We start from the raw sequence: 27332 nt of genomic DNA, 5'->3' as shown, positions 1-27332 counted from the left end.
TTAGAACTAGAGTATGGAAGGCACACTTCTCACACTTTCATGAGCCACTGCATACCATAGAGAGTGGGACGAAGGATTATATAGAAGACCTTTCTTGTCCTATTTTTTTAATTTTATTTTCCAAAGCCATAATTTTACAAACATATTATAATAACGTACCAGATACAACCATCCATCCATCCATCCATTATCCAACCCGCTATATCATAACTGCAGGGTCACAGGGATCTACTGGAGCCAATCCCATCCAACACAGGGGGCAAGGCAGGAAACAGTGCCAGCCCACTGCAGGACACACACACACACACACACACCAGGGACGATTTAGAATCACCAATTCACCTAACCTGCATGTCTTTGGACTGTGAGAGGAAACCAGAGCACCCGGAGGAAACCCACACAGACATGGGGAGAACATGAAAACTCCATGCAGGGAGGACGCAGGAAGTGAACCCGAGTCTTCTAACTGTGAGGTAGCAGCACTACCACTGTGGCACTGTGCCGCCACCAGATACAACCATTTACTTCAAATAAATGACAATTAAAACAATGGAAAAATAAAAATACAAAGAAAAAGAAACAGCAGAGAAAATACAAAAAAAAGATTGGTCCCTCATCTATATTTGCTATTTATTTTTATGTTCTATCATCAATTCGTATGAAGTAAAACTTGCATAAGCTGAGATTCAACTGTACATGGCAGAATTGAATTGCAAGTTTTAAAACATTTAATAATTTAAAATGTATAAAAATCACAATAATATCATATTTTGACCGTACTATCCTGAGAACATTGATAGTTTCCATCACTACTAACCACTGTACCACTCTAAGAAAAAAATATCCATTACATATCATGTTGGTTCTGTTTTCTATAAAAACAAAAATATGACAAAACGAATATCCCATTGCCCCATAATCAATGCTAAGTACACATCACACTGCTTAGAGGAAAATAACATTGTGATTTCATCATAAATATATGGATAGGCTATGATTTGGCTGACCCGTCTAGGGTTGGTTCCTGCTCCACATTTCATAATGTTAGGATAGCCTCTGGGTATGCTAGTCCAAGATGGGTTATGTATGATTATGATTATGTTTAATAACATATAGATGGATACATTAAAATATATTTTTTTACTCTTTTTAAAATACCCTGTATAATTCAATTTAAACATGCTATTTTACATTTCTAAACCACTGTTTATTGAAATTTACTATATGCAGTGTTGGCATTTAAATAAAGGAAAAATAACAATGACTGTGACAATCACAAAAAATGAAAGAAGCCATAAAAGTCTGTACAGAGGCAACAGTAATCCCGGTGATGTACATTGTCTGGTAAGGTTCCTTTTTGGTTTGACAAGTACAATTATCACAGATCATACGGCTTCTGCTGCGCAATTAGAAAGTGGCGTTGCTAATAACTGCTAAAATATGCCAACATTTAAAGTAGACATGATGGTAATGACAGTAACTGATGATAATAATAAAAAAATAAAACCGAGCCTTGAAATCTTATTAGAATTGCCTGAGTCAAATAAACTCACATGGGGGAATATACAGTACAGCACTAAACTGCAGGACTGGGTGCAAGGTGGTAAACAACGCTAGACAGCATACCAGCCTATTGGAAAACCATATTCACACAACCAGACACTCTTATTATCTTATACTGTGACTATTTAAAGCAATAAATACATCAATGAACATGCTAACTCCACATAAACAGGGTCCAGGCCCAGGATGCAAACCTAAGATTCTGGAGCAGCACTAACCTCTGTCCTAGATACAAATATTTACCAGAAGGAGGATATACTTCAAAAATAACCCATTGGCATAAATAAATGTGGTTTGAAGAGTTTAAAGTATTACTTGTAAACAAGTCAAACTAGAGATACTAATAATAATTCTTAAAACTTATGTTTTCACTGTATATATATTTTTTTATTTTTAATTTCCCACTTATAACAATAGAGTGTTGCATACATTTACAGAAATAGTTATAATAAAACCTTCAATAGAAAAATAAAAAAAGATATAATTTGAAGAATCATATTAATTGTCAGTAAACCTGGCCATTTCGGTTTTTGTTAACTACGAATTGATTGCTGGAATTGGAACACAGAAATATTTTTCCTCCAAGACTGGTAAGAAGGGCTTGCATTGGAATAATAAATGCTCTAAACAATTCTCTATTTTCTTTTATGTATTGCTTTTTTGCTAGTATGGTATACTCATAATATTACATGCATTTTATGCTACAAATGCTTGCACACAAAGTAAAGATGTCATGTCATGTACAGTATACAGTATGTCATGTCTGATGACTTCACTTGTAGGGTGAATGAACATTGAGTGCCAAACAGATATAAACGTACATGGGGGAGGAACAGTGTTAAATTGTTTATTCTGAAATATACATTGTATTATAAAACACCTAATGATATCCATTATGATTGAAATTATAAAACTGGGACTGAGTTACTAAGCTGTGTGTTTCAATTAATCAGGTATTAGACAGACTCCAGATCCCCACAACAATGCATGGGAATCTCCCTCAGACTCCGCATTCTCTCATCTCTTAAAACCATTTACCAGAGATCATGGTGCTAGCATTGCACATTGATAAGAAATATAAATAAGAACTGCAGTGTACTCTGTACATGTAACCATAAACTTAAACTTGAATATGCAAATTCAGAAAAAGAATGAAGCCTATCAGGGTACACTGATTACCTTGGAGTTTCTGTCAGTTTAATTTCCCTCCTTGTATTCTGCCTTGCTGAGATAAGCTAATGTTCACACTTTGTCCTTATCAATGGATAAAGGCTGACAAAATACATTGCACTTACTAAGCAGTAGGCAGCAGAGGACCTGTGAACTTTTCTTCATGGTATCATCTGATCCTGCTTCTCTGATACTTCACTCATGATTCTCTCTGTTGAGAAAACATAATAAAAGATATTTACTGTAGCAGGGACACTACGTGGTGTCAAAAATCAATGCGTTATTGCATGTGTACTGTCTGTTTTGAAGTTTCAGTGCTCTCCACATTTATTATAATTTTACAATTTGAAATGTTAAACTAACTAGGTTATATTCTATGAATAAACTAGATACTAACATTGAAAATTTACATTATATCAGTATAATAATCTCACTTAGTATATTTGGCTTTACCTTAATATGCAGAGTAAGCAGTGATGTTTCTTCACTAAGAGCCTGATGTTATGCAATGAAAGTGTACAATTTCCTCAGTAATTTAACATAATGTTTACAAGAACCCCCAACTTTGTCTTTATAAGCATTTATTTCTCAATTTTACGTAATATTCTCTGCTCCTTATCTAGAAAAATACTGCTTTTTGTAGTATGTGAAATTGTCCTCATGCCTGGTGCTGTAGGACTGTTTCCAGCTCAAGGTTGGAATTGGACTTGCAGTGTCCTAAGTTTACCTGTCTGTATGTGTGCATATGTGCAACATGAACTTTACAGTTTAGCAATGGGGTTTGATGACTACAGTCCCTTATTTTTATTAATAAAATTAAGTTTATTATTATTATTTTCAATGCATCATGTGTTTGGTTTGAGCTTTTCCCAGTAAAGGCTATGAAGTACAGTCAAGCAAAGAGGTACAAAAAGTCTAGTGTCATTTGCTCTTTTAAAGGTGGCCACAGTAATTGGGAAAAAAATTAAAAACTGATCAATATAAGGAATGCACTGAGAGCAAGAAATTCTGCTGGCTGACATCTTCATTTTCATTCACCGCCTATGAGGAGCCATCTGATTGTGCTACAATTGAACAAATCATCAAACAAGTCTGGGCCTCGGCTGGAAAGGACAGGTATGTAGAAAAGATTGCTTCAGTCGTTTGTTAGCTTCATGCTGAACTCGAAAACATCTAATTGCCATTGAACCACTGGCAATACATTGTCGAAATACTGATCGCACCGCTACTGGACAGCTCCCAAGTCTTGTGCTCCAGTCACGACCTCTCAATTAATATATCGCAAAGTCGAGCACATCTGTCTCGACTAAAACTCTCCAAAATGTGTGTAGTTTGCACATTCTGTCAGTTTTATTATGGCTTGTTCTTTTCCATGTCAAAACTGTTTGATTCCAAACATGTGGTGTTCCTTTTTCAATTGAGACAGTTCATAGCCAAACACTTGATTATTTAATGTTTAAATCTATTTTGCTGTATTTTGACAGATGATTATCATGTCAGAGGGTATCACAATGGTTTAATGCCAGGCGAGACAGACTAGCTGCCAACATTCATCCAATTGTTTAATTGAGTTCTTGGTATGTGAATGGTACATGAATTTGCATGTCTTGCTAGTGATTTGAAAAAGAGGTACAAACAATATTAACTAAGTAAATTAATGTAAATGTTATAAGAGTCTGAGCACATAAATGAAAATTCTAATAAGGCTCCAGCAGAATTTTTATGCAAAAGACACCAGTGAGAGGAAGTGATACAATAAAAATAAAATGATCCTTAAATATGACATCACATTTTATTTTAACTTAGTATTACGATTTCAATTTCAGCACATTGCATACACTTTGCATTTAAAAATAGCATAATTTAACAAATAACATGTCATAAATAATACATTATTTATTGTTGTCCCTACATGTTGCTCCACATCTTCTTTTAAATGTATCTTGGTGCAGAGACTTGTAATTTACCTGAAAAGCTAATGTTAGTGGGAAACAGCTTCATTCTGTTAAAATGCAGGTTACCCTCATGAGATATTTTAAAATGACTTCTTCTAACGTAAGATAGTATAAGAATGAAAAGAAAGAAGTACTGAATACATTTTAGCATAGAATCTTTAAGATTGAGGAGGTCTTAGAAGTACTTCCCCCACCTACCCACAATGTCACGGTGTTGACACTGCACTGCTTCCCCCTCCTGAGACGCCGGACGGTGGACCAACATCTCCTCGAAGCTGTCCGAAAGTCATTCTCCATGGCCTCCCCAAACTCCACCCATGCCCGAGTTTTTGCCTCAGCAACCACCGAAGCCGCATTCCGCTTGGCCAGTCGGTACCTATTAGCTGCCTCCAGAGTCCCACAGGACAAAAGGGTCCGGGAGGACTCCTTCTTTAGCTTGATGGCATCCCTCACCGCCGGTGTCCACCAACGGGTTCGAAGATTGCCGCCACAACAGGCATCGACCACCTTACGGCCACAGTTCCGGTCAGCCGCCTCAACAATAGAGGCATGGAACACAGCCCATTCGGACTCAATGTCCCCCACCTCCCTCGGGACGTGGTCGAAGTTCTGCCGGGGTGGGAGTTGAAGCTACTTCTGCCCCTTTACAGGGACGGCATTCACTGACACACACAAACAGCAAACGGGACGATGGAAACAAGATGCACGTGGTACGAACACTGACAACACTATTACTACTATGCTATGTTGTTGTTGTTGTTGTTGTTTATCTCGGGGTCTTGTTCACGAGTGAGGGAAGAATGGAGCGTGAGATCGACAGTCGGATCGGTTCCGGGCACGTCCAACCGGAAGGAGGCCCCGGGGAAGACCCAGGACACGCTGGAGGGACTATGTCTCCTGGCTGGCCTGGGGACGCCTTGGGATTCTCCCGGAAGAGCTAGAAGAAGTGGCCGGGGACAGGGAAGTCTGGGCCTCTCTGCTCAAGCTGCTGCCCCCGCGACCCGGCCTCGGTTAAGCGGAAGAGGATGGATGGATGGATGGATAGAATCTTTGGATAAAATGCATAGTATGAACAGTACTGCCAAGCAAACTCTCTTCTTCTTTGTTAGCCTGCAATAATGACAGGATGCTACATTCAGGGCCATTTCCTACCATAATGAACAAGTTTCAGGTTGTTTGGAAGATGTTGGTGGAGAGAGCAGCCTGAGTAACATGAAGAATGAGAAAAACATGGCAATGAGTAAGAAAGTATGCTACTGTGTGACTTGGGTACAAGAACAGATACGTGACTAGAGAAGGAAGCAATAAAGAGTGAATGATGGATTTTCTCATTTTACTATGACAGGATAATTTCTCTGATTTAATTAATTTGGAACAACTCCACAGAAGAGAATTATTAAATCAACAATCACATTTTAATCAAACAACCATCCATCCATCCATTTTCAGAATCTGCTTACTAAATTTGCTGGCATGTTTTATGTTGAATTTCTACAGAGTTTGATTTTTTTCTGAATTCCTGTCATTACAATAATATTTTCAACATTTGTGTACCAATAGATAATACAATATCTCTGAATACAGAAATAATTGATAATACAATTGAATAACAACTGCTCATAAAAATTAAAGGTACACTTTGAAAACACATCAGATATCAATGGGAAAAAAATCATGCTGGATATCTATACTGATATGGGTTGAGTAATGTGTTAGGAACGAAAGGATACCACATCGTTTGATGGACATGAAAATTATCAACCTATAGAGGGCTGAATTCAAAGAAACCCCGAAAATCTAAGTGAAAAAAGAATGCGGCAGGCTAGTCCATTCTGGCGAAATTTCATCGCAGCAACTCAAAATTGTACTCAGTAGTTTGTATGGCCCCCACATGCATGCCTGGCAATTTCAGGGCATGCTCCTAATGAGATGATGGATGGTGTCCTGGGTGATCTCCTCCCAGATTTATACCATGGGATCACTGAGCTCCTGGACAGTCTGAGGTACAACCTGGTGCTGTCGGAAGGACCAAAACATAATGTCCCAGAGGTGTTCTATTGGATTTAGGTCAGGCGGGCGTGGGGGCCAGTCAATGGTATCAATTCCTTCATCCTCCAGAAACTGCCTGCATACTCTGGCCACATGAGGCCGGGCATTGTTGTGCACTAGGAGGAACCCAGGACCCACCACACCAGCATAGGGTCTGACAATAGGTCCAATGAATTAATCCCGATACCTAATGGCAGTCAAAGTGCTGTTGTCTAGCCTGTAGATGTCTGTGCGTCCCTCCATGGATATGCGTCTCCAGACCATCACTGACCCACCTCCAAACCGGTCATGCTGAATGATGTTACAGGCAGCATAACATTCTCCACAGCTTCTCCAAACCCTTTTACATCTGTCACATGTGCTCAGGGTGAACCTGTTCTCAGCTGTGAAAAGCACAGGGCACGAGATGTGGACCTGCCAATTCTGGTATTCTATGGCAAATGCAAATCGAGCTCCACGGTGCCAGGCAGTGAGCACAGGGCCCACTAGAGGACATCGGGCCCTAAGGCCACCCTTATGAAGTCTGTTTCTGATTGTTTGGTCAGAGACATTCACATCAGTGGTAGGCTGGAGGTCATTTTGTAGGCTCTGGCAGTGCTCATCCTGTTCCTCCTTGCCCAAAGGAGCAGATACTGATCCTGCTGATGGGTTAAGGACCTTCTACGGCCCGGTCCAGCTCTCCTAGAGTAACTGCCTGTCTCCTGGAATGTCCTCCATACCCTTAGGACTGTGCTGGGAGACACAGCAAACCTTCTGGCAATGGAATGTAATGATGTGTCATCCTAGAGAAGTTGGACTACCTGTGCAACCTCTGTAGGGTTCAGGTATCGCCTCATGCTACCAGTAGTGACACTGACTGTATCCAAATGCAAAACTAGTGAAAAAACAGATGAGTAGGGAAAAATGCCAGTGGCCCCCACCTGTTAAGCTAGTCCTGTTTTGGGGGTTGTCTCATTGTTGCCCCTCTAGTACACCTGTTGTTAATTTCATTAACACCAAAGCAGCTGAAACTGATTAACAACTCCCTCTGCTACTTGACTGACCAGATCAATAGCCCAGAATTTTCTTTGACTTTTTGATTAAAAAGTGTTCCTATAATTTTTTTTGAAATTTATATTTTGGGGGCTAACAAAATATTTACTATCCCACCAATTTCTTAGTATGATTATCCAATATTTGGACATAGAGAGATTAATTCATTCACTGCAATACCAATTACAAGGTACTGTACACAGTTTTCCAAGATCGCACACACCAGTCTTTTACAAGCCACAATTATGCACAACATGAGAAACACTAGGCACATTTCAGTATCATTCAGCATATATTTTGTCTGTGTAAGGAAATATTCCCAAGGAAAAGTACACAAACATAGGGAGAACATGCAAACTTGGCACAGATAGCATCCCATCTGTGTATCTATCAACCTGAAATCCACGCAGTGAGAGGCAGCACAACTGTACTGCCAAATAGAAATACTAACATCTGTTATTGATTAACAGACAGTATGTAACAGTGGTTAGGACACCAGACTTTATATCAGAAGACTGCTAATTCAATCCCTTCTGGGTACTGTGGGATACCAAGTAAGTCACTTAACATGTCCAAGCGCCAAATGCAAAGATAAACAAGTATGCAAAGAGTTATAATGTATCCTGAATTCATAAGCTGCCTTGAATAAATGTGTCTGCCAAATATTGAAGACTAATAATTAAGCCAAAAAAAATAATATATTGTGCAGTACCATTTTACAAACATCATTATTCACAAGCAGCTAGGTGTTAAATAATTTGCTAAGGTAATTTTCCTTCCGCATTTCTTACTCTCTAAGCCTTTAGAAACCAGTGAAACTCTTGATTAAACTTTATGCAAATGTCAATAAATACTCTTCTTGCCAGACTCATGACATTTGGCATTTATTAACACATTTAAATAAATGATTAAATACCATGCAGCAATAATTTAACAATTTAATTATAAAAATACATACATTGATCTATAATCTGTTTAAATTCCAGCATTGACTAACATCTGCTTATTTGAATATCTGGAAATATTTTGATCAATATTTGCTGGACAGCAACATATGAGGCTGCAGTACTTGTTCTGCCCTTATGTCACATGCTGTACATTGTTATTTTCAAGTTTTTCCTTACTTCATTTTGGCTCTGATACTTTACAGCGACATCCAGCCACACTCCTTGACTGATATCTCTCCCTATATTCATAAAAATGGTCTTCCTTTACTCACTTTGCCTTGCTTTCACTGTTCCTTATGACAACAACTTAAAGATTTGTTATTTTTTTCTTGCTTGGTATTGTATCACTGATTCTTCTTGTCTGAAAACTCATGAGAAAACCATTCTTCAGTGTCAGCATATTAAGTGGACATTTGCTTGTATAAATTCATGGGATAATTTATTCCAGAACAATGCATAATGCTAACGATGAAAGGCACAGGATTTCACAGAAAAATATTTAAAACCTTTTAATACACAACAATAATCTGATTAGATGCAAAATTAAAGCAAATATCATATCTTAGTAGCACTATTTCATTATCAAAAAAATCCTGGTCAAGCCAAGCATTTGTACTCTGTATGAAACCACTTATGTCATGATCAAAAGCCAGGCATGATGAGTTCCTTGAAACAGAAACAGATAAACAAATTATTGTGCAGTACAACTGTATAGCAGTCAAGAAAAGGTTAATTAATCACTGTCCAAATTACTGGACTTGGGTAGACTTACACAGAACTTCTAACTATTGAACTACTCGTTTCATTATAGTTTTAGAAGCTGCTGCTTATACATGCTGCTTAAATGCACTAGCAGGAAAGCTTTCACCCAAGAAGCAATCATTTCAAGTTTACACTTTACATGGAGAAATTGAAATTCGATGTACACACCTTCCTATATTCATTAACGAAGGACTAAAAGAGTATTTCTAATAAGGCCACAAGACTCTTAAGTAGTACTGCACGTTCCCGGTTACAGCAGAAAGCAGATGCAATCAAAAAGAAGCATTCCTTTATGTAGAGTGAAATCAAGACGAAGGTTCACACTTTAAAAGCATATGCAGTCGGAGAGCCAAATCTCTGCGGCAGATTATTGCATTTAACACCCATCTGTTAGCTTTGTGAGGCTGCTTTGAAAAACCACAGCTGGATGCTGAGGTGGTAATTATCATCAAAGAAATGACAGAGCAGATCAAATTCTCCATTGAAAGGTCAGCTTCCCTTTAACAATTAACACAAAAGACAATATGTATTTGTGCTTTATGAAAACAATATCTGCGCTCTTAACAATTAAAGCATTTGGAATACATCGGTAAATATTTATCTCATTTTAATAGTTTAATAAACTGAAACCATGACATCAATGCAAATCAGAATGTGCCGCCATGTGTTTTGTTTAGTTCACTAAATATCGAGTGAATATTAAGGACAGACCTCAAAGCAAAGCCTATTACTCCATCAATCATATAGCACCCTTAACAGTTTGTCCTTATGATAAAACACTTGACAAAAAAAACTGTAACACATAAGAACAGTTGCATAAGTGGAGACAAGAACACAGTATTAATAAAAAAGGGGACTTTATAAAATAAGAATAATTTGATACTAGAGAGAATTAAAACACTATAAGGCCAAGCAAAATCCTTTACATAAAGTTAATATAGGCAAAATAAGAGGAATGAAGAGTCTTCATTTAAATGTTAGAATTGATGGACCTTTGTGACCAGAACTACAAACTGAATAGAAGCAAAAAGACTAATTCAGACTTTGTGTAGTAAGGATTACCATAGATTATACAGTAGATATAACAGATGTTTCCCCTTATTTTCCAAACATCCATTCGTCTATTTATCCATTTTTTAATCCAATTCTCCAGTTCAGGGATGGAGAGTGTTGGTGCTAATTCTGGCAGTATAAGGCACAAGGGGGAAATCAATGCTGAACAGGGAGCCAGTCCATCACATTGTAAATGGTGTGTGAAGCTTGGGACTCCAACTGAGCACTCTGGTCTGTAGGGAAATAGTGATAACCACAATACTATTGCACTGTCCTGTTTTACAAATAAAGAGCTTTTAGATGGCATTTTTAACACAACTTATATATATTTATAATATCTTTATATATAATATGCTACTGTGGCTGTTTGTTTGTCTGTCCAGGATTTGAAATCACCTGTAGCTCGCAAACCGTTTGAACTATTGACCTGAAATTTGGTATATATATACTACGTGACCACTACAACCCACTTTCAGGGTGATGATTGACCTCCAAGGTTAGTCCTCTTTTAATTTTTATTTTATTTTATTGTAGAATCAACTCTCGGCAGTGGCCACAGGGTGGCCGTGCGGCACATATGTATGGGCGCTGTTCTAAAACATCATTAAAACCTTCACTGTCACTTCCCCTACCTCTTCATATCTTAAATCATTCTTGAGGCAGAATTGACTTAAGTGCCAGCTTAAGTGAAAAACTAAAGAAAACGTACTAAGTAATTGCAACACAAACACTGACAGTTTTAACGTGAAAAGATGCCAACGAAAGAAGAGAAGAAGTGAGCAGCTAGGGTGGAGAAAAGAAGAGCTGCTCAGGAAGCAGCAAGTGCATCAACCTCTGAGCAAACGAATGCTAAACGTGCAGAGAAAGGGAATGAAAACTATGAATGCTCAAGTCAGGTGCATTCACTGCACATTATCATTACTGGTATATATATATTCGCAGTTAGCTACATCTCTGCAAATGTTCGATCTGGGAGCCCAGGAAAAAACTAAAATGAAAAAGGCAAAGGACTTCAGATGTGTCAAAAAGTGTTCTTGTTTCTGTAGGGGACCAGCATCGACAGATGGGCACATCCTGGGTGAAGTGTATGCCAGCAGGAGGCAATTCTGTAAAAAAAGATTACAACCAAGGAGTGACACATCCCTTTTGGTCATGTGACCCAATACCTATATAAAAGTGTAACTCTGGAAAAACAGTTCGGCTTACTTCCTGCATTTAAGAAAGAAAGAAATTCCTTCTAGTAAGGGCTTGTGGCGTATCGCTTTCTTTAACGAGGAAATCCTGCACTCCACTCTTTATTATACTACACTTGTTCCTAATAAAGACATCTGTTATGTTTGGTAAGGAGACAATACTTAAGTCTTACAATCTGGTGGCTTGAGCACCACTAAACCACCATATGTATGAGTAAATATAAGTATTTTAGTGTTTACTCAGCATTGCACAGTGAGTTAAAAACAGACATTAAACAGGGAGCTTTTAAGGCTTAAAGTCCAATGCCATACACTGGACTACACTAAGTACCTCCTGCATATGTAATAAACATTATTGACAGGTTTTCTGAGATCTTGGTGTTGACCACTTTGTAAGTTAAAAGCGTAGTTTTATAGATGATTGTGTGTATCTGACAGGAAGCAAATATAGTTAAGCTAACTGAAGCTACAAAGCTTTTTGTTTTACTTCTTGACATGACAGAATGAAACCCAAATGGAATTCAAAGGTGTTCAAAGTATAGCTGAAATATTATACAATAGAAAAAAGAACCTTTACAAATTAGAACTTCTTTGCTCTTAGAAAGTCATTATTGACAGACAGATCAAAGTGCTGTTTCTCCTTCCAAATCTTCATTATGTGATTTCTGCTCTTTTTGCCTGTCAGTATGTCACAGAAATGATTGTAACAGCATCTTTGACAACTACATGATTACTTTGATTACAGTAAAATTTCTCTATTTTTTTATCTATTCTATATGTATAAAATCCTAAGCCTAAAAGTGCAACTGTGACGTTTTTAATGTCATGTTTTTTGTCACGCTTTAAATTGGGCTTATTTTAAAATCTAAATATATATGTTTGGTATTATTCTTTTCAGAATTTATCGAACTTTAATGTGATGTTGTTAGATTTTCATTCTTATTCTGTTTTTAAATTATAAACTAAAAAATATCAAGAACTCACATCTCGCGAGACAGGACTTTGTGCCAAAAGATTTAATCACGCCCGAGGCCATAAATAAAACATTGGCAGTAGGACAGCTGCTGTACAGGCTTTTAAATGTTTGAAGCACAGCGCACGATGCAGATCATGTGACATGGCAGCAGCAGCAATCCAGCAGCTGATAGAGCAAAGTGGAGGTAAAAAAAACTCTATTTGTTTCCCATTGTATCACCGTTTAAGAGGGGTTTTGGAGGAGCGACCGCGTCTCATTGGAGTGCATTCAGCCCCCCTCTTCACAATGTGAGCGGCAGAGACGCGAAGTGGCTGGTGAACAAAGTGAGCAGGGGGGAACCCCCTAGTTTAGCCATAAAGTCACAAGACAAATATGATTCATCCATCACATTACTCTTAACTACATAGTAACGTGATTTTACCAATACATATTGCAGGCCAATATTTATTATGTGGAATGAGGTGGAAGAATCACATCTCATTGAAATTTGTATATTGTCCATCCCTGAATGTGTATCACAAATCACAACTGTGTACAAAAAATGGTACTTATATGCTTTATTTCCTGAAGTTTCACTATTTCAAGAAACAGAAACAGGAGGAATGTTCCCAAAATCGTTGTTTTGAAGAACAACAGTCAGTATAAAGGACTGCAACTTTTTCAGTAAACATTTTGTACTATTTTATATGTAATTTGTTTGTAGTTATTGGTGACTATAAAAGCACAGTGTACATCAAGAAAATAATGGTGTAAAAATACTATTAATTCACAGCTATCCTATACTAGCCTATTTGAAAACTTTTACAACAACTCAAACCTGACTTCTCTTAGTATACATTTTGCTGAAGATAAGCATACAAGACATTTAATTTTCACCATGTATAAAAAAATGATATTGACCATATCGCGTCAGTAGTTATTCACCTGATTGCAGTGGTTAAACCCCATCTTAAGAAAAATAATCTTCACTCTTCTCTCTTTGACTATGTTAGACCAATTTCTAACCTGCCTTTCTTAAGTAAAATTCTAGAAAAGGCAGTTTTTAAGCAGCTAAATAATTATTTGCTTAAAAATTCTATTCTTGACAAGTTTCAGTCAGGTTTTAGAACAAATCGGAGTACAGACTGCACTGGTTGAAGTAGTAAATGATACGCAGGCTAATGTGGACAGAGTCTGTATATCTGTTTTTTGGTCTCTTAAAACTTGAGTGCAGCATGTGACTCCATAGACCACAGTATTCTTATAAATCACTTTAGACAACTGGTGGCCTTCTTAAATTGGTTTCAGTCTTATTTAACAGGTCGAATTCTTTGTTAAATGTGGGGATTATACTTCTGAAATCTATGATGTTGTATATGGTGTACCACAAGGATCTATTTTGGGTCTGCTGCTTTTTTCAATCTACATTATTTCATTAGGCCAGATTATGTCAAAATAGGTGAGCTACCACTGCTATGCAGATGACATACAGCATTACAGTAATGCGTGATGACCCTGATGCTCTTCACTCTCTGATGCAAAGTCCTATCAGTACTTCCAAATGGATGAGTTGTAACTTTCTTAAACTAAATAAGGAAAAAAACAGAAATCTTAGTGATTGGCAAATATGGAAATAGCAAGGGTAATAGAAGTAAACTTGATCCTTTAAGTTTAAAAGTCAAAGCAGAGGTAAAGAATTTAGAGGAAATCATTGACTCTGACCTAAACTGTACATTGCATATTAACCAGATTACTAGGACTGTATTTTTTCACTTAAGGAATATAGCAAAAGTTAGATCTCTTATAATATTACAAAACACTGAGAAATTAGTTCATGCTTTTTTCATCATGTAGATTACTGTAATGCACACCTAGCAGGGCTACCTAAAAAACACATCAGTCAGTTTCAATTAGTGCTGAATAAGGCAGCTGGAATTTTAACAAGAAAAAGAAAATCTGAGCACATCTCACCAGTTTTAGCGTTGTTTCATTGGTTACCTGTGTCATTTACAACTAGTTTTAAAATGCTACTAATGTGGCATAAAGCCTTAAATAATAGTGCCCCTTCCTATATTTTAGAATGTCTAGCGGGTTGGATAATGGATGGATGTCCACCTACACTACAAGTCATAACTTTAGATCTTCTAAAGGTAGTCTGCTTAAAATTCCAAGATCCAAGCTTAAAAGAAGTGGTGAGGTGGCCTTTTGCTGTTATGGACCTAAAATCTGGAATACTTTACCAATAGTAATTCAGCAGGCTAATGCTATGGAACATTTCAAAAAACTGCTAAAATCCCATTATTTTAATTTACCTTTTTCATAGCTACATTTTAGTTATAGTTCTAATAGACTATATAAACATAGAATTATCTTATTCTTCAGGGATTTGCAATCTTTAGTAATCTCTGCTTTTCTCTGCTCTCTCGTCTTTTCCTTGTTCTTCTATGATGGTGATTTACGTCACCATCAACTGATCAAGGTACAATGCAGTCACCTGTGATGCTTGAAAGAAAGCGAGTATCTCAGCTGCTCAAGGGACCGACTCTAAGTTTCCGAGTCCTGGAAACAAAGATGAATGAACAAAAATATCTGTATTGGGGAAAATGCCCAGTAGGATGTGGGCAGTCTTTTGGCCTTGGAACCCCTGCAGATTTTTTTTTTTCTCCAGCGTAACTGGCAGTTTTTGTTTTGTTATTTTTTTTTTTTTGTCCACCCAGCCATCTGACCTTACTACAGAACTCATCTTTAGAGACTTAAATGATAGCATTGTATATAAGGGCACTACACTTCTACTTGATATAAACCTGTATATTTTTTTAAGATTGTATAGATTTATTTGGTTTTTCTTTGTTACTTATTCTTTAATATTATTGCCAAATCTTATTTAATATTCTTTTCTTGTAACTTTCGCTGTGACATCTTGTAAAGCACTTTGAGTTGCATTGTTATATAAATGTTGCTGTTGTTGTTGAGCTATGGTAAGTATAAGAAAAACATCTGCACTCTTGGTTAAATAAAATCATAGAACAATGTTGGAGAACTAGTTATAAAGTGAATTTTTTACCGTTTTCAAAATGTATTTATTCTTGTTATGCAATTATTTTGCAAATATTCATGAAATGGATTAGCACTCTTAGTGCATATTGTCACGCACAAGCGCATTGGGAGCAGCTTAAAGACCCAACGCGCTTTGCGGCAAGTCGTGCCAGGGGACAACGGCAGCGTGTTAACCTCTCTCTTCTTATTTCCTCAGAAAGAACGAAGCATTGCCACCGCCATAATGCTGCCCGGACGAATAAAAGAGCCACAGCACTTCCCGGTTCCTTTCTTTCCCTCTGATACCCGTTTGATGACGTCAACCGCCCATCCATCTCCACGCCTTTCCCAGCATCCTACTGTTTAATTTCTGGTCCCACAATATAAATTGTCCGTCTACCCATCCTTATGTGTCTGATGATTTTGTTTTGAAAATTGCTGACCCTGTTTTGTTGAAATATACGGGACTAACAACCCCAAAACTTTATACATGTCTTTGCTTGTTATTACAATATTTATGATTAGACTCAAGTAACAAAACAGCTTCAGTACATTTGATGAGTGTTTACCAAGCTAACATTTTGACCATCCATTAACTAAAGAATTACATACACATTCAGTACAGTATTTATATACTACCTTTAAATATTTTATGAAAGAAAATTTTCATTTAAAGGTTTAATATTTCATATTACACAGAGTTCACAACAATAATCCAGATGCCAATATATAGCACTGGTATTCATTTTCTTGAATTATACATATTGACATAGATGCAGGGGAGTGGGGTTTACAGCAGTCCTGGTTCAATGCTAGAGAAAAGCTACAAAGGTAAAAATGACACTGTCTCTTTTTTTTCATTTAGTGTTTCTGTAAGAAGATCAAATCAAAGTCATACCACATAAACCCTAAATAAGCTATCTTTGTGTGGCACTAAAACCAAAATAAGTTTCCCATACCTCTGTATTTTACAAACCAGTCTGCCAGCCAGCTTGCAGTTCTGACTGCCTTAATATAATGGAAAAATTCTGCGAAATGTTCAAGTCTGCAGTGTCTTCACAAATTTATGCAAAGAACGCAACGTAACCATCCAAGTAATGTACGGTGTAAGTTTTTAAGCGAGATAGCAGCGATGGAGATCTTTTTTAGCATGCCAGGGGCAAAGGTGTAGGGAGAGTAGTGTTTTCTGTCTATCTCTGGCAGCACACATTTTGTAACACAAAAAAATCCCAGAGCAATATTTATCAACGACAAAAGTATACATATGCTAAACTGCCAACGGGGAGGAAAAGGGGACAGCGAAAAAGCCACTCTGAGATTGATATTCATAGACACAGCACAAAGTGAGAACTTTGGATGCATTTTCCAGCTGCTTCATCCTGTTGCCTACTCATACAGGCAGTTCTCTTAGCTCTGCAAGACTCGATGGCAAACATGCACTCGGGCAGATGGACCCCCGAAACATCTCAAACAGAGATATACTTCTTTCTTGTCTTTAATAGATCTATTGCTGCACCACAACCAGGGAATTTAGTAGCAGGAACATTAGTGGAACCCGAGTCTGAGGACGTTTTTTTGCTTGAGATGTTCTAGTCTCAGTGAATGCAGGAATAGAAGAAGGACCTTGCAGTGGTCTAAAGAGACTGTTTGGAGTATGAAGTGCACTTCACGTATATTTTCTGCCTACAGTGCAATTAAATTTTTGATTGCTCATTTCAGAGTTTTTTTTTTTTTGCACCAAGTACTATTTCTCACAGTACTTTTCAATCTCTCAAACCAAATTCATAAGAATTTGATACAGGCATCTAAAGAATAACAACAAAATAACATATTACCCGTGTATTTGTTTCAGTCTAATGTCTAATCCTACTATAATATACACAAACCCACAGGGGTCCTTTTTGCACCAAAACAATTTAGAACATAAGCAAATGAAAATTGACCTTATTTAATGTAATATATAATGAAGGCAAGTGACAAATCAGTTGGCAGAAAGCATGCTGTTGATATCTATTACCCATTATCACTAAAGTATAAGAATTTACATGAAACGAGTAGTATGCCCTTTAAAGTCATTTTTTGTTCAATATGCTTAGATGAAGTAACACTGATCAGCTATGTTGTATTTTAAAGTTGTGTATCAAATACAATAGTATTCAGGTATTGTTTTTTCATAGATTTTAACAGAGATTGATTTTAATATGAGACCTTTTCTGTGCCCATTGATCAGTCTATTGAATTAAACTGTAAAAGGTAAACATTATTTTGTACAACATTTCTTAAAAGGTAGACTAGCATAAAAAGTAAAATGTCATGCATTTCACATTCTCAAATTAAAAGACGGACTCCAGTTCTGAATATTAACTACTTGGTTCTTGCTGCAGGACAGCCATTCACATTCAACCATTCAGCTTTAAAGTTCACCTCTCACATTATAAAGCAGGGGCTCTATGGATGAAGGAGCACAATACTGCATTGTTTAATCATGGAACTACAAATTCTGGTTATCTTAGGAATTTTAGTTTTTTTTCTAGCAACTAGAGAACTTTACACATGTTTTCATGAACAGCAAAGCAGGGATCTTTTGTCTTTTCTCTGAACAGGGGATGTTATGTGTGTTCTCATGAAACTTGCTCATTATAATGTCTGTAGCTAACTTTAAATCTGATTGGGTGAAGGTGAATAACAAATGGAACTCTCATATTGTTCTTGAAACAACATAAAACTGACAATAGAAAATTCCCCAATTTCATAAAGACACTTTGGCACATTCACCAAATGCTGAAACATTTGAAACAGCATGCCAGAGTCTCACATTCAACTAAAGAATGATGCTTGGATTCTTCTACTGTACATTATTTAAAAAAAGCCCTGCAATGGAATGGCACCCTGTGCTGGGATTGTTCCTGCCTTGTGCCCTATGCTTGCTGGGATAGGCTCTGGCTGCCCTGTATAAGAGGCTTAGGAGGAGAGATGGATGGGTGGATGTATTGGCAAAAATTATGTGCTTTGAAATCAGACTTCTGATACTGCCTGTATAGATTTAAGTTACTTTTACCACTATAATGTTTCTGTTGTTCTTGTGTTTAATTAAAAGTTAAAACAATTTCATTTTTTTAGAAAATTCTCGTTAAACAGTCACTACAATTAAAATATTTTAGAAACCTAAAGTTTAGAAACATAAACTTAGCACATGACCCATGAAGGCTGTGAACTGAAATTAAAGTCTGACGAATGCAATAATTGCTCATTTCTCCAATGAAAAGCAAAAGTGAAGACAGAAGGGAGCTAAACATGGCAGAAACTGAAGAGAGGCTGAACAGATTGTTACTTAAATTTAGACAAAAGAAGACTAGAAGAAAAAATTAAGGCAATTATCCCAAGGATGGCTGCTACAGTAGAATTGGACTGTTAACTGATGATATGAATAGGGAGGCCAAGAAAATATCTGTTAAAGACGTAATGTGTAATGTGGTATTACATGGTTCAAAGTCAATGGGCATTAAGAAAGAAGAAATGTGCACATACACAATAGGAACATGGAAATAATCAAAGAGCAAATATTTGAGACAAACAAGTTAGTCTTGCACACTGATGGTGAAGATCTAGCATCTGAATTCTACTTTTATTTTCTATCAAAAATTGCACAAAAGTCTCCAGTTAATAAGCCTTCAACACTAATAAATAACTGTTACATGATTATTTTAAATACAGTAAGCTACACATACAAAATATACACAAAGGTCACACAATACCAGTAATTTATTATGACAGCACACTCATAAATGATTGTCCATGGGCACAGATATTAAATCACGCAGAACAAAATGTTGTGTTTACACTTTTTTTAGTAATTACTGCAACGACTCTTGTATTACTGTTTGAGATTTTCAGCATATCTAGTTAAAATGTAGATGACCACTGTTATTTCATCATAAAGTGATTATGAGAAAAAAGATTTTTAATAGTATTTTAAAGGGACGACTTGTATCAAATGGTTGTTGTTGTGATGGCTGGGATTGGCTCCAGCAGACCCCCGTGACCCTGAAGTTAGAATATAGCGGGTTGGATAATGGATGGATGGATGGATGATATATTTATTACAATTAATGCACAGACTTAAAGAAGAAGATGTGTGTATTAGTGTTCCACTATTATGCAAAAAGAATGAGTTCCCACTAAGGTGAAATATTTGTAATTCTATATTAGCACTGATTCTTTTACTTTAAACCTTCAGATGGAAATCACACTTTTTGTTTTAAACCCACCCTAATTGTAATCGAGAGACATTAACTGAAAAATTGCACTTAACTTGTAACTCTTAAGCCAGCACAGCAAGCTCACAACCAGGGAATAGCAGGGCTTTTAATCACAGCCAGAATCTCAGTAGTGTTCACATAAGAAAAAGCTGGATACAGGATCATCTTTTTCCTTGTTGGTTTCTAACCCGCCTGCAAGCTGGGTGCTTCTAAGAGTTTGCTTGGTGTGTGATTAATTTTTAATACCTTTGTTATAGAAGTTCACCTAATTAAATATATCTCCAGCTCTTTATAAAAGACTCACACTGACAGTAAACAGATAAATAACTTCTGTTACCATTCAGTTCACAGCTTTTTCTCCCTTCCAGATTCTTAGCTTCGTTCAAAAACTTTCCAGCCGAAGGAAAATGTTTTATAACTTCTCTGCTGTCCTGAAGTTAATATTATGCTTTCTATTGTATATTTCTATGTAAAAGAATTGAGTAATTTAAACTTACTTTAAATAAGTTTCTCTAAACACAGTAGAAGGAATTAGGTGAATATAAGTTGTCTGAGTTACTCATACATATTTTAACTGACAGGAATAAAACATAAAATAAAATTACCAAATGTAAATTTAAAAAAATGTAAATATGTTGATTACACATTCTTGCATTATGTAATAATTTCCTATCAAATAAGTAAACCCAAAAAGAGAAACCTTTGTTTTTAGAATTTTTATTTTCACATTTCAATTAATCTTGCAAGTTATTTGATCACTACCCCCATTCACATGATTATTAAATAATTGTTAAATATGATTAAATAAAGATTATTATAATATTCTAATAATATATAGTAAGTGATCTGTAGAAGGAATTAGGTGAATATAAGTTGTCTGAGTTACTCATACATATTTTAACTGACAGGAATAAAACATAAAATAAAATTACCAAATGTAAATTAAAAAAAATTTAAATATGTTGATAACACATTCTTGCATTACGTAATAATTTCCTATTAAATAAGCAAACCCAAAAAAAGAAACCTTTGTTTTTAGAATTTTTATTTTCACATTTTAATTAATCTTGCAAGTTATTTGATCACTACCCCATCCACATCATTATTAAATAATTATTAAATATGATTAAATAAAGATTATTATAATATTCTAATAATATATAGTAAGTAAGTGACCAATTACACCAAGGTAATTAAAATATGACATAGTCTCATATTTAGGGTGTGCATTGTGTTTGCCAGATTACCGATGACAAACACGCCCAAAGTCACTTTCATGACCACACAAATCTTTAGCACTTACAGTAATGTTATTGCCAGTCTTTATCTTTCTCTGAATTTATGTGCAGTAAGTGGGTGGAGATTGCAATCTTTAAAAAAGAGTGATCCTTTACTGAAAATGTTCTAAGTTTATGCTTATAAGGAATTTTATTGCCACCAAAAACAACCCAAAATTTGTGGAAAAAATCCCTAAAAATAGTACTCTGCATAATCCTTCTTTTCCCAAATGGAAACAAATATCACCAGATTTGGCAACTTTGCCATGTGACACCCTAATATGATTGGTGATTTTATGTCAAAGAGATTCACTTGGTTTTTATAAATATTATTTAAAGTAGTTATTATGACATTTGTTATCATATTGGTCAGCTAGCAAATGAAGGGCTGAGCCCAAAGATGTGTGCGTGAAATTTCCTTTATGATCAACCACAGATGTTTCTGGAATCAAGAATAAATATTTGACAAGAGTAAAGGTAAGTAACAAATATTAATATATGTTTCGGATGTGGACATTAGTGGGCATCTCTATAAAATAAAAAGGGTTACCTAAGGGCTGAAAACTTCTTATAGGATATTGTAGCATAGACAGAAAGGATCAGTGTGGAGGCTATTATGTGTACGGTCATTGGGGTAACCAAGTTAGAAGTAACAAAAGAGACATGAAAAGAATGCTTAACTGTATGCGTCCAATCCAGGAGTATAGAGAAAGTCAAGTTGTGAGGCAACCAACCAAGTTAGATTAATCCTTGTAAGGGCTGTTCTTGTTGTTTGCTCAACTGCTCAGATATTCATTCTCATGCAGTACATTCAGTGCTTGTTTTTCCTTTTTAACTTGCCAAAGACATGCAGATGCAACCAATTATCACTCTCCCACCTATAAGGCAACACTAAAAACATAATTTGTCTAACACATACGAATTTAGCAGTTATTAGCTGACCCTTTCAAAAGTAAATACATTAAGAACAATCAAATAGTATTACATTATGATCCTTCCTTCACCATAAAAGGGAATCCAATGGTGTCTTCGCTCTATTCACAGTTAAAAATAATTCAATGTAAAGCTGAAGTAAAAAACTCATAATTCACCTTCTGCAACAAGCATGTATCTTGGCTAATGTAATCTCTAAAACACTTTCAGTATGTTAAAATAAGCTTAAATCATATTTAAAAGCTTGCCAAAGTGCTTACTTTTATTTGCTTTCATGCCAGAAATGAATGCCTACACAGTATATATATGCCAGAGTGTTTTTCCACAGTAGTGGGCCCAGTTCTGATATTTACTATATAACTATTTTTTGTTTACCCCATTCCTTCAATTTCTGAACTTGGGCTTAACCTACAGCAACTTAGCAACAAGACAGAAATCACACTTTGATGAGATGCTATAACATTATAGTCTGTTCCAGGACACACTTATAATATACCAGTTTAGCATCTTCATTCTTCTTTACAGGACAGGCATGCTTGTATAATGTAGAAGAAAATCCTTGTGAGCAAAGGGCAAACCTACGAACTCCTTGCATACCCTGAATGTGCTTGGAGTCGATTCCAACATCCTGGAGCTGTGAGGAAGAGATGCTAACCACTTGTCCTCCATGACTGTCTTCATGAATTGAATGTTTGCCTTATAGATTATAATTCAACCTATATCTTATGTATTCAGAAAGAAATAATTTTATGTTATATAGTAATATAACAATTTTAAACTGGTTCAATTCAGGGTTGTGACAAGCTTTAGCCTGTTCTGGTAGAATTGGGCACAAGAGAGAAACATCTGAGAACAGAGTGTTAGTACACTGTAGGACCCACACACACACACACTCTCCGTCACACAAGGGCCAAATCAAAATTGCCAATAAACTTAATACACACAATTTTGAGAACGTGGGAAGAAAACCACAGTACTGGAGGAAACCTTAATGGGTGAATGTGTAAACTCTACACAAGGACTGGACCTGGGATTCAAATATAAGGATGTCTGGGATTCAAACCTAGGGTGCTCAATGCATGAGACAACAGCATTACCATTACACTCTTTTTCTAAATAGAATCCTATACTCAAACACTTTATAATTATTGGCATATACTGTAGTATTTCTTCAATTGACTCATAAATAGTTGAAATAACTTCAGTGACTCATCGGTGAGAAACAAACCTACAAAAGTGTGCTTCACAGTTAAACTTCTTAGCGACTAGGCCACACTGCCACAAGAGCTACTGCATGCAACAGCTTTGATTCTGAAAACATGTACTCTTTGGATTCTGAAGACTTGCTCAAAGTGAACTCCATCCATCCATCCATCTATTATCCAACCCGCTATATCCTAACTACAAGGTCACAGTGGTCTGCTGGAGCCAATCCCAGCTAACACAAGGCGGAAGGCAGGAAACAAACCCCAGGCAGGGCACCAGCCCACCACAGGGCACACATACACACACACACACACACAAAGCACACACTAAGGACAATTTAGAATCGCCAATGCACCTAACCTGCGTGTCTTTGGACTGTGGGAGGAAACCTGAGTACCCGGAGGAAACCCACACAGACATGGGGAGAACATGCAAACTCCACGCAGGGAGGACCTGGGCTACCCACTGCGCCACCCCGCCTCAAAGTGAACTCTCCTTTCATAAAGTGGGTTATGTGGCTCATTCATTTTTTCATTCACAGAAACATATTCTTTCCATTATTCAACCTGCTATATTCTAAAGACAGGGTCACGGGGGTCTGCTGGAGCCAATCCCAGCCAACACAGGGTGCAAGGCAGGAAACAAACCCCGGGCAGGACACCAGCCCACCACAGCAGAAACATATTTCTACACTGAATTGACAAGCTAATTAAAAGGGCAAGCTCAGTTATAGGATGCAGTCTGGACCCCTCTAGAAGTAGCAAATGGGGGAATTAAAACAAAACTGAGTGCCTTTATGAACAATGCAGCACATCCTCTCTCTCTGACACTCTAACACTGAGCACTTTCAGTCGACAAATCATTCAGCTGAAGTGTGTCAAGAAACACTACTGGGGCTCCATTATAACAACAGCAATATATCTACATAATGCTTCACTGTGATGGTGACTGCCAAAGCAGAAGCTTTGTTTCTTTTTAATGTTCTTGCTTTTTAGTCATTCTGGTGTGTGTTCAGACCAAAATGTGGATGTATATTTATTTATTTATTTAACCTATATATGGATTAATTTATTTAAAGAGCTTCTAAATCTTCCCCTTTAGACAAATTATCTATCTATCTATCTATCTATCTATCTATCTATCTATCTATCTATCTATCTATCTATCTATCTATCTATCTATCTACATTGAATATTTTGCTTTGTACAGTACTTGATTTTCAACCACATTTCATACAAATAATCTTCTTGTCCTATCATATTCTCAACCAAACCTGCCTTTACTTTAGTTACTTTTTGATATATGTGAATTTTCTGTACTGGTTAAACAGAGTTTACTCTTTTGATTTTTAAGGTTTCAAATGCACCCGTATATTCTGTCCGTACATCTATCCATCCACCTACACATTAATGTTCTAACCCACTTATCCTATGAATTGATGCAGATAGCCTGATTCCATTCTTGAAGCTTGTACCTATTGTTTAAGAAGAGCTCAAAGTGCTTTAAACGCTTCAAAATAACATAAGTAAATTATTGTTTGTTTCTGTGGTAGTGATAAATCAGAAAAATATAAAAATACAATTTCAATTTTTTTGTTAACCCAAGCATTGCTGAAGGCGGATCATTAGTGAGAAAGCATTACAGTATTTTCCAGGGTTGTTTTGCTAGAGTACACGTTCTGCCAGAAATACAGAATTCTACAGTTATTTGAATTTTTTAATGTATCAGAGCAAAACAGAGTACTTCTGCTCTAATTAACAAAACATGTCTCTATGAAGCTTTATGATACAGTGTTTAATTCTTAAAATATATAGTTAAAAATCATTGCCAGTGAGTATCAATCAAAAATTATCTAGGAAAGATTTAAGATAATGTAATTCCAGTAATAATATGATAATGCCAAAGAGACACTGTTCGCTATTCAACATTTTTGAAGTCTTTGCAAGTTTTATTACCAAATTATAGAATGGTGCCATCTACTGAATTACTCTAAAATGTAACATTAGTTTATAATAGCTTCACATGAATAATTTATTACTAAGGCTGGGCAAAAATTTGTATTCCTTGGATATCTATGTTAACAGGTTAAAGGTTGTAAATACCAATTTACTTAAACTTTGTAATAATTATACAGGAAGCTCAGGGCAGAACTTTAAATATGAACAAGCATATGTTTGCTGCTCCAAAGTGGGAAAGAAAAATAATCTTTATGTCTGAACTGGCATATGATTCATATAATTTATATAGAAATGTGTTAGATTTGAAACTTACACTTTCCCTTCACGATGCAATTATACATCTCAGATCCCAAAGGTATGCTTGTTAGGTCAAAAGGCCCAGTGTGTGTGTGTGGATGTGTGTGTGTGGATGTGTGTGTGTGTAAGCATAACTGTGTTCTGGAATGCGCTGACAACTGCCTTCCACCTTCCAACAAATATGAATAATTGTAATAATTTGAATTAATAATTCATTACTTGACACCCAAGAGCTCTGTACAAAGACATTTTAAAAGACAAATTGTTAGAATAAACATACTAATCTACTTTCTTGCCATACATAGTGACTTGCTATCACACATTTATTCAAGTAGTTTTTTTTTCTGGGGTATAAAAAAGGGAAAAAACATTTCCACAGCAAAGGCTTTCTTGTGGAACTCAAATTTCACCTTTGTCCTATGAGTGATTAAAACTGTGAATGAAACTTACAAAGTTCTAGCAAAAAAAATCCCTTGCATGCCATGACTATCCTTTTAAATTGGAGGAGGATCTTTACATAGCAGGGATTATTTTCTTATAAAACTAATTTTCCTGCAAACTATGTGCACAGTTGATCATGGCAGATTAAAACTGACCAAAAGTTTTTAAAAAACACATGGAAAGCTGTCAATAGTAATCTTTATCTGTTACGCAACCTTGCAAAAATTTTATTTTTCAACCCTGGGTAGTTAAAATGGTGCACAGTGACTTTAATAAGCCTATCAGGCAGTCTTCTATAGTACTATAGTACCATATCTACAGTGCCCCTCCATCCCTTCCACCAGAGGGGACATTCAACTGAACCTTTGCTGTTGAAATGCATGACCCTTGTGTGCTGCTTACAAAATGATCACTGCACAGCTAAAATTGTTCAAAATGTATTTTAAAGATGGCAGAAAGTGTTGCATATCAATTTCATATTTAATGTGGCTCTCCATTCAATCCATTGGAGAGGACACTCACTTCCACAACTGAGCCTTTGTCGTTGAAATGCTCTTCCATTTACAAAATGAACACTGGACGGCTATAATTGAGCTAAACCTATTTAAAAAGACTCTAGGAAGTCTTTGCTCACTTTTTTCTCCACTGTGCCCTTTTGTACCAAATCCACTGTGAAGAGACTCTTATTTCCCCAGCTGGAGTAGAGTCCCTGTCTACTGCTTACACAATGAACACCGGACAACTACAATTCTTAAAATGTACTTTAAATGGTTGTAGAAAGTCCTTTAAATTACTGTCATGTCTGCTGTGGCCTTCTGTTCCATCCATTGGGAGGTCACTCAAGAGTGATAGATAGACATGCCCCGTGCCTGCTGCTTGCATGATGAATACTGGAATTATAAAATTGTCCAAAAATTATTTAAAAAGATTAAAGAAAGTCTTCTATATCACTTTCATGTCTATTGTGCCCCTCTGTTCCAACCATTCGAGGGGACACTTATTTCCTCTGCTGGTCCTTTGCCATTGAAATGCTTGCCCTCTATCTTCTGCTTTCACAGTGAACACTAGACAGATAATAATTAATAACATTTATGACTTACTACAGTTGATATGGAAAACATACCACTTTAGCCCCAAAAGCAAGTGTGTGGAACTGGGCTGTTGTACTGTATATACACACGTTCTGCAGTGAAGATCCTGTGTTGGTTGCCCCATATTTACTGAGCACTTTCTGTTTTTCTGCACT

The 27332-nt window shown here is 36.4% G+C and overlaps 1 protein-coding gene across 2 annotated transcripts in view; it reads right to left on the bottom strand.

Annotated features, from left to right (window-relative positions):
• tmem108 (transmembrane protein 108) overlaps nucleotides 1-27332 on the bottom strand; it is a 339807-nt gene that overhangs the window by 137707 nt on the left and 174768 nt on the right. For both annotated transcript variants that reach the window (XM_039753456.1, XM_039753457.1), the window contains one exon: nucleotides 2859-2944. In XM_039753456.1, the coding sequence (XP_039609390.1) occupies nucleotides 2859-2898 (40 nt within the window). In that variant the 5' untranslated portion in view covers nucleotides 2899-2944. The remainder of the gene's footprint in view (nucleotides 1-2858; nucleotides 2945-27332) is intronic.

The sequence above is a fragment of the Polypterus senegalus genome, chromosome 5 (assembly GCF_016835505.1).
Source record: "Polypterus senegalus isolate Bchr_013 chromosome 5, ASM1683550v1, whole genome shotgun sequence".
In the NCBI taxonomy this organism is placed as follows: Eukaryota; Metazoa; Chordata; class Cladistia; order Polypteriformes; family Polypteridae; genus Polypterus; species Polypterus senegalus.
This window is presented reverse-complemented; position numbering and strand designations above follow the sequence as displayed.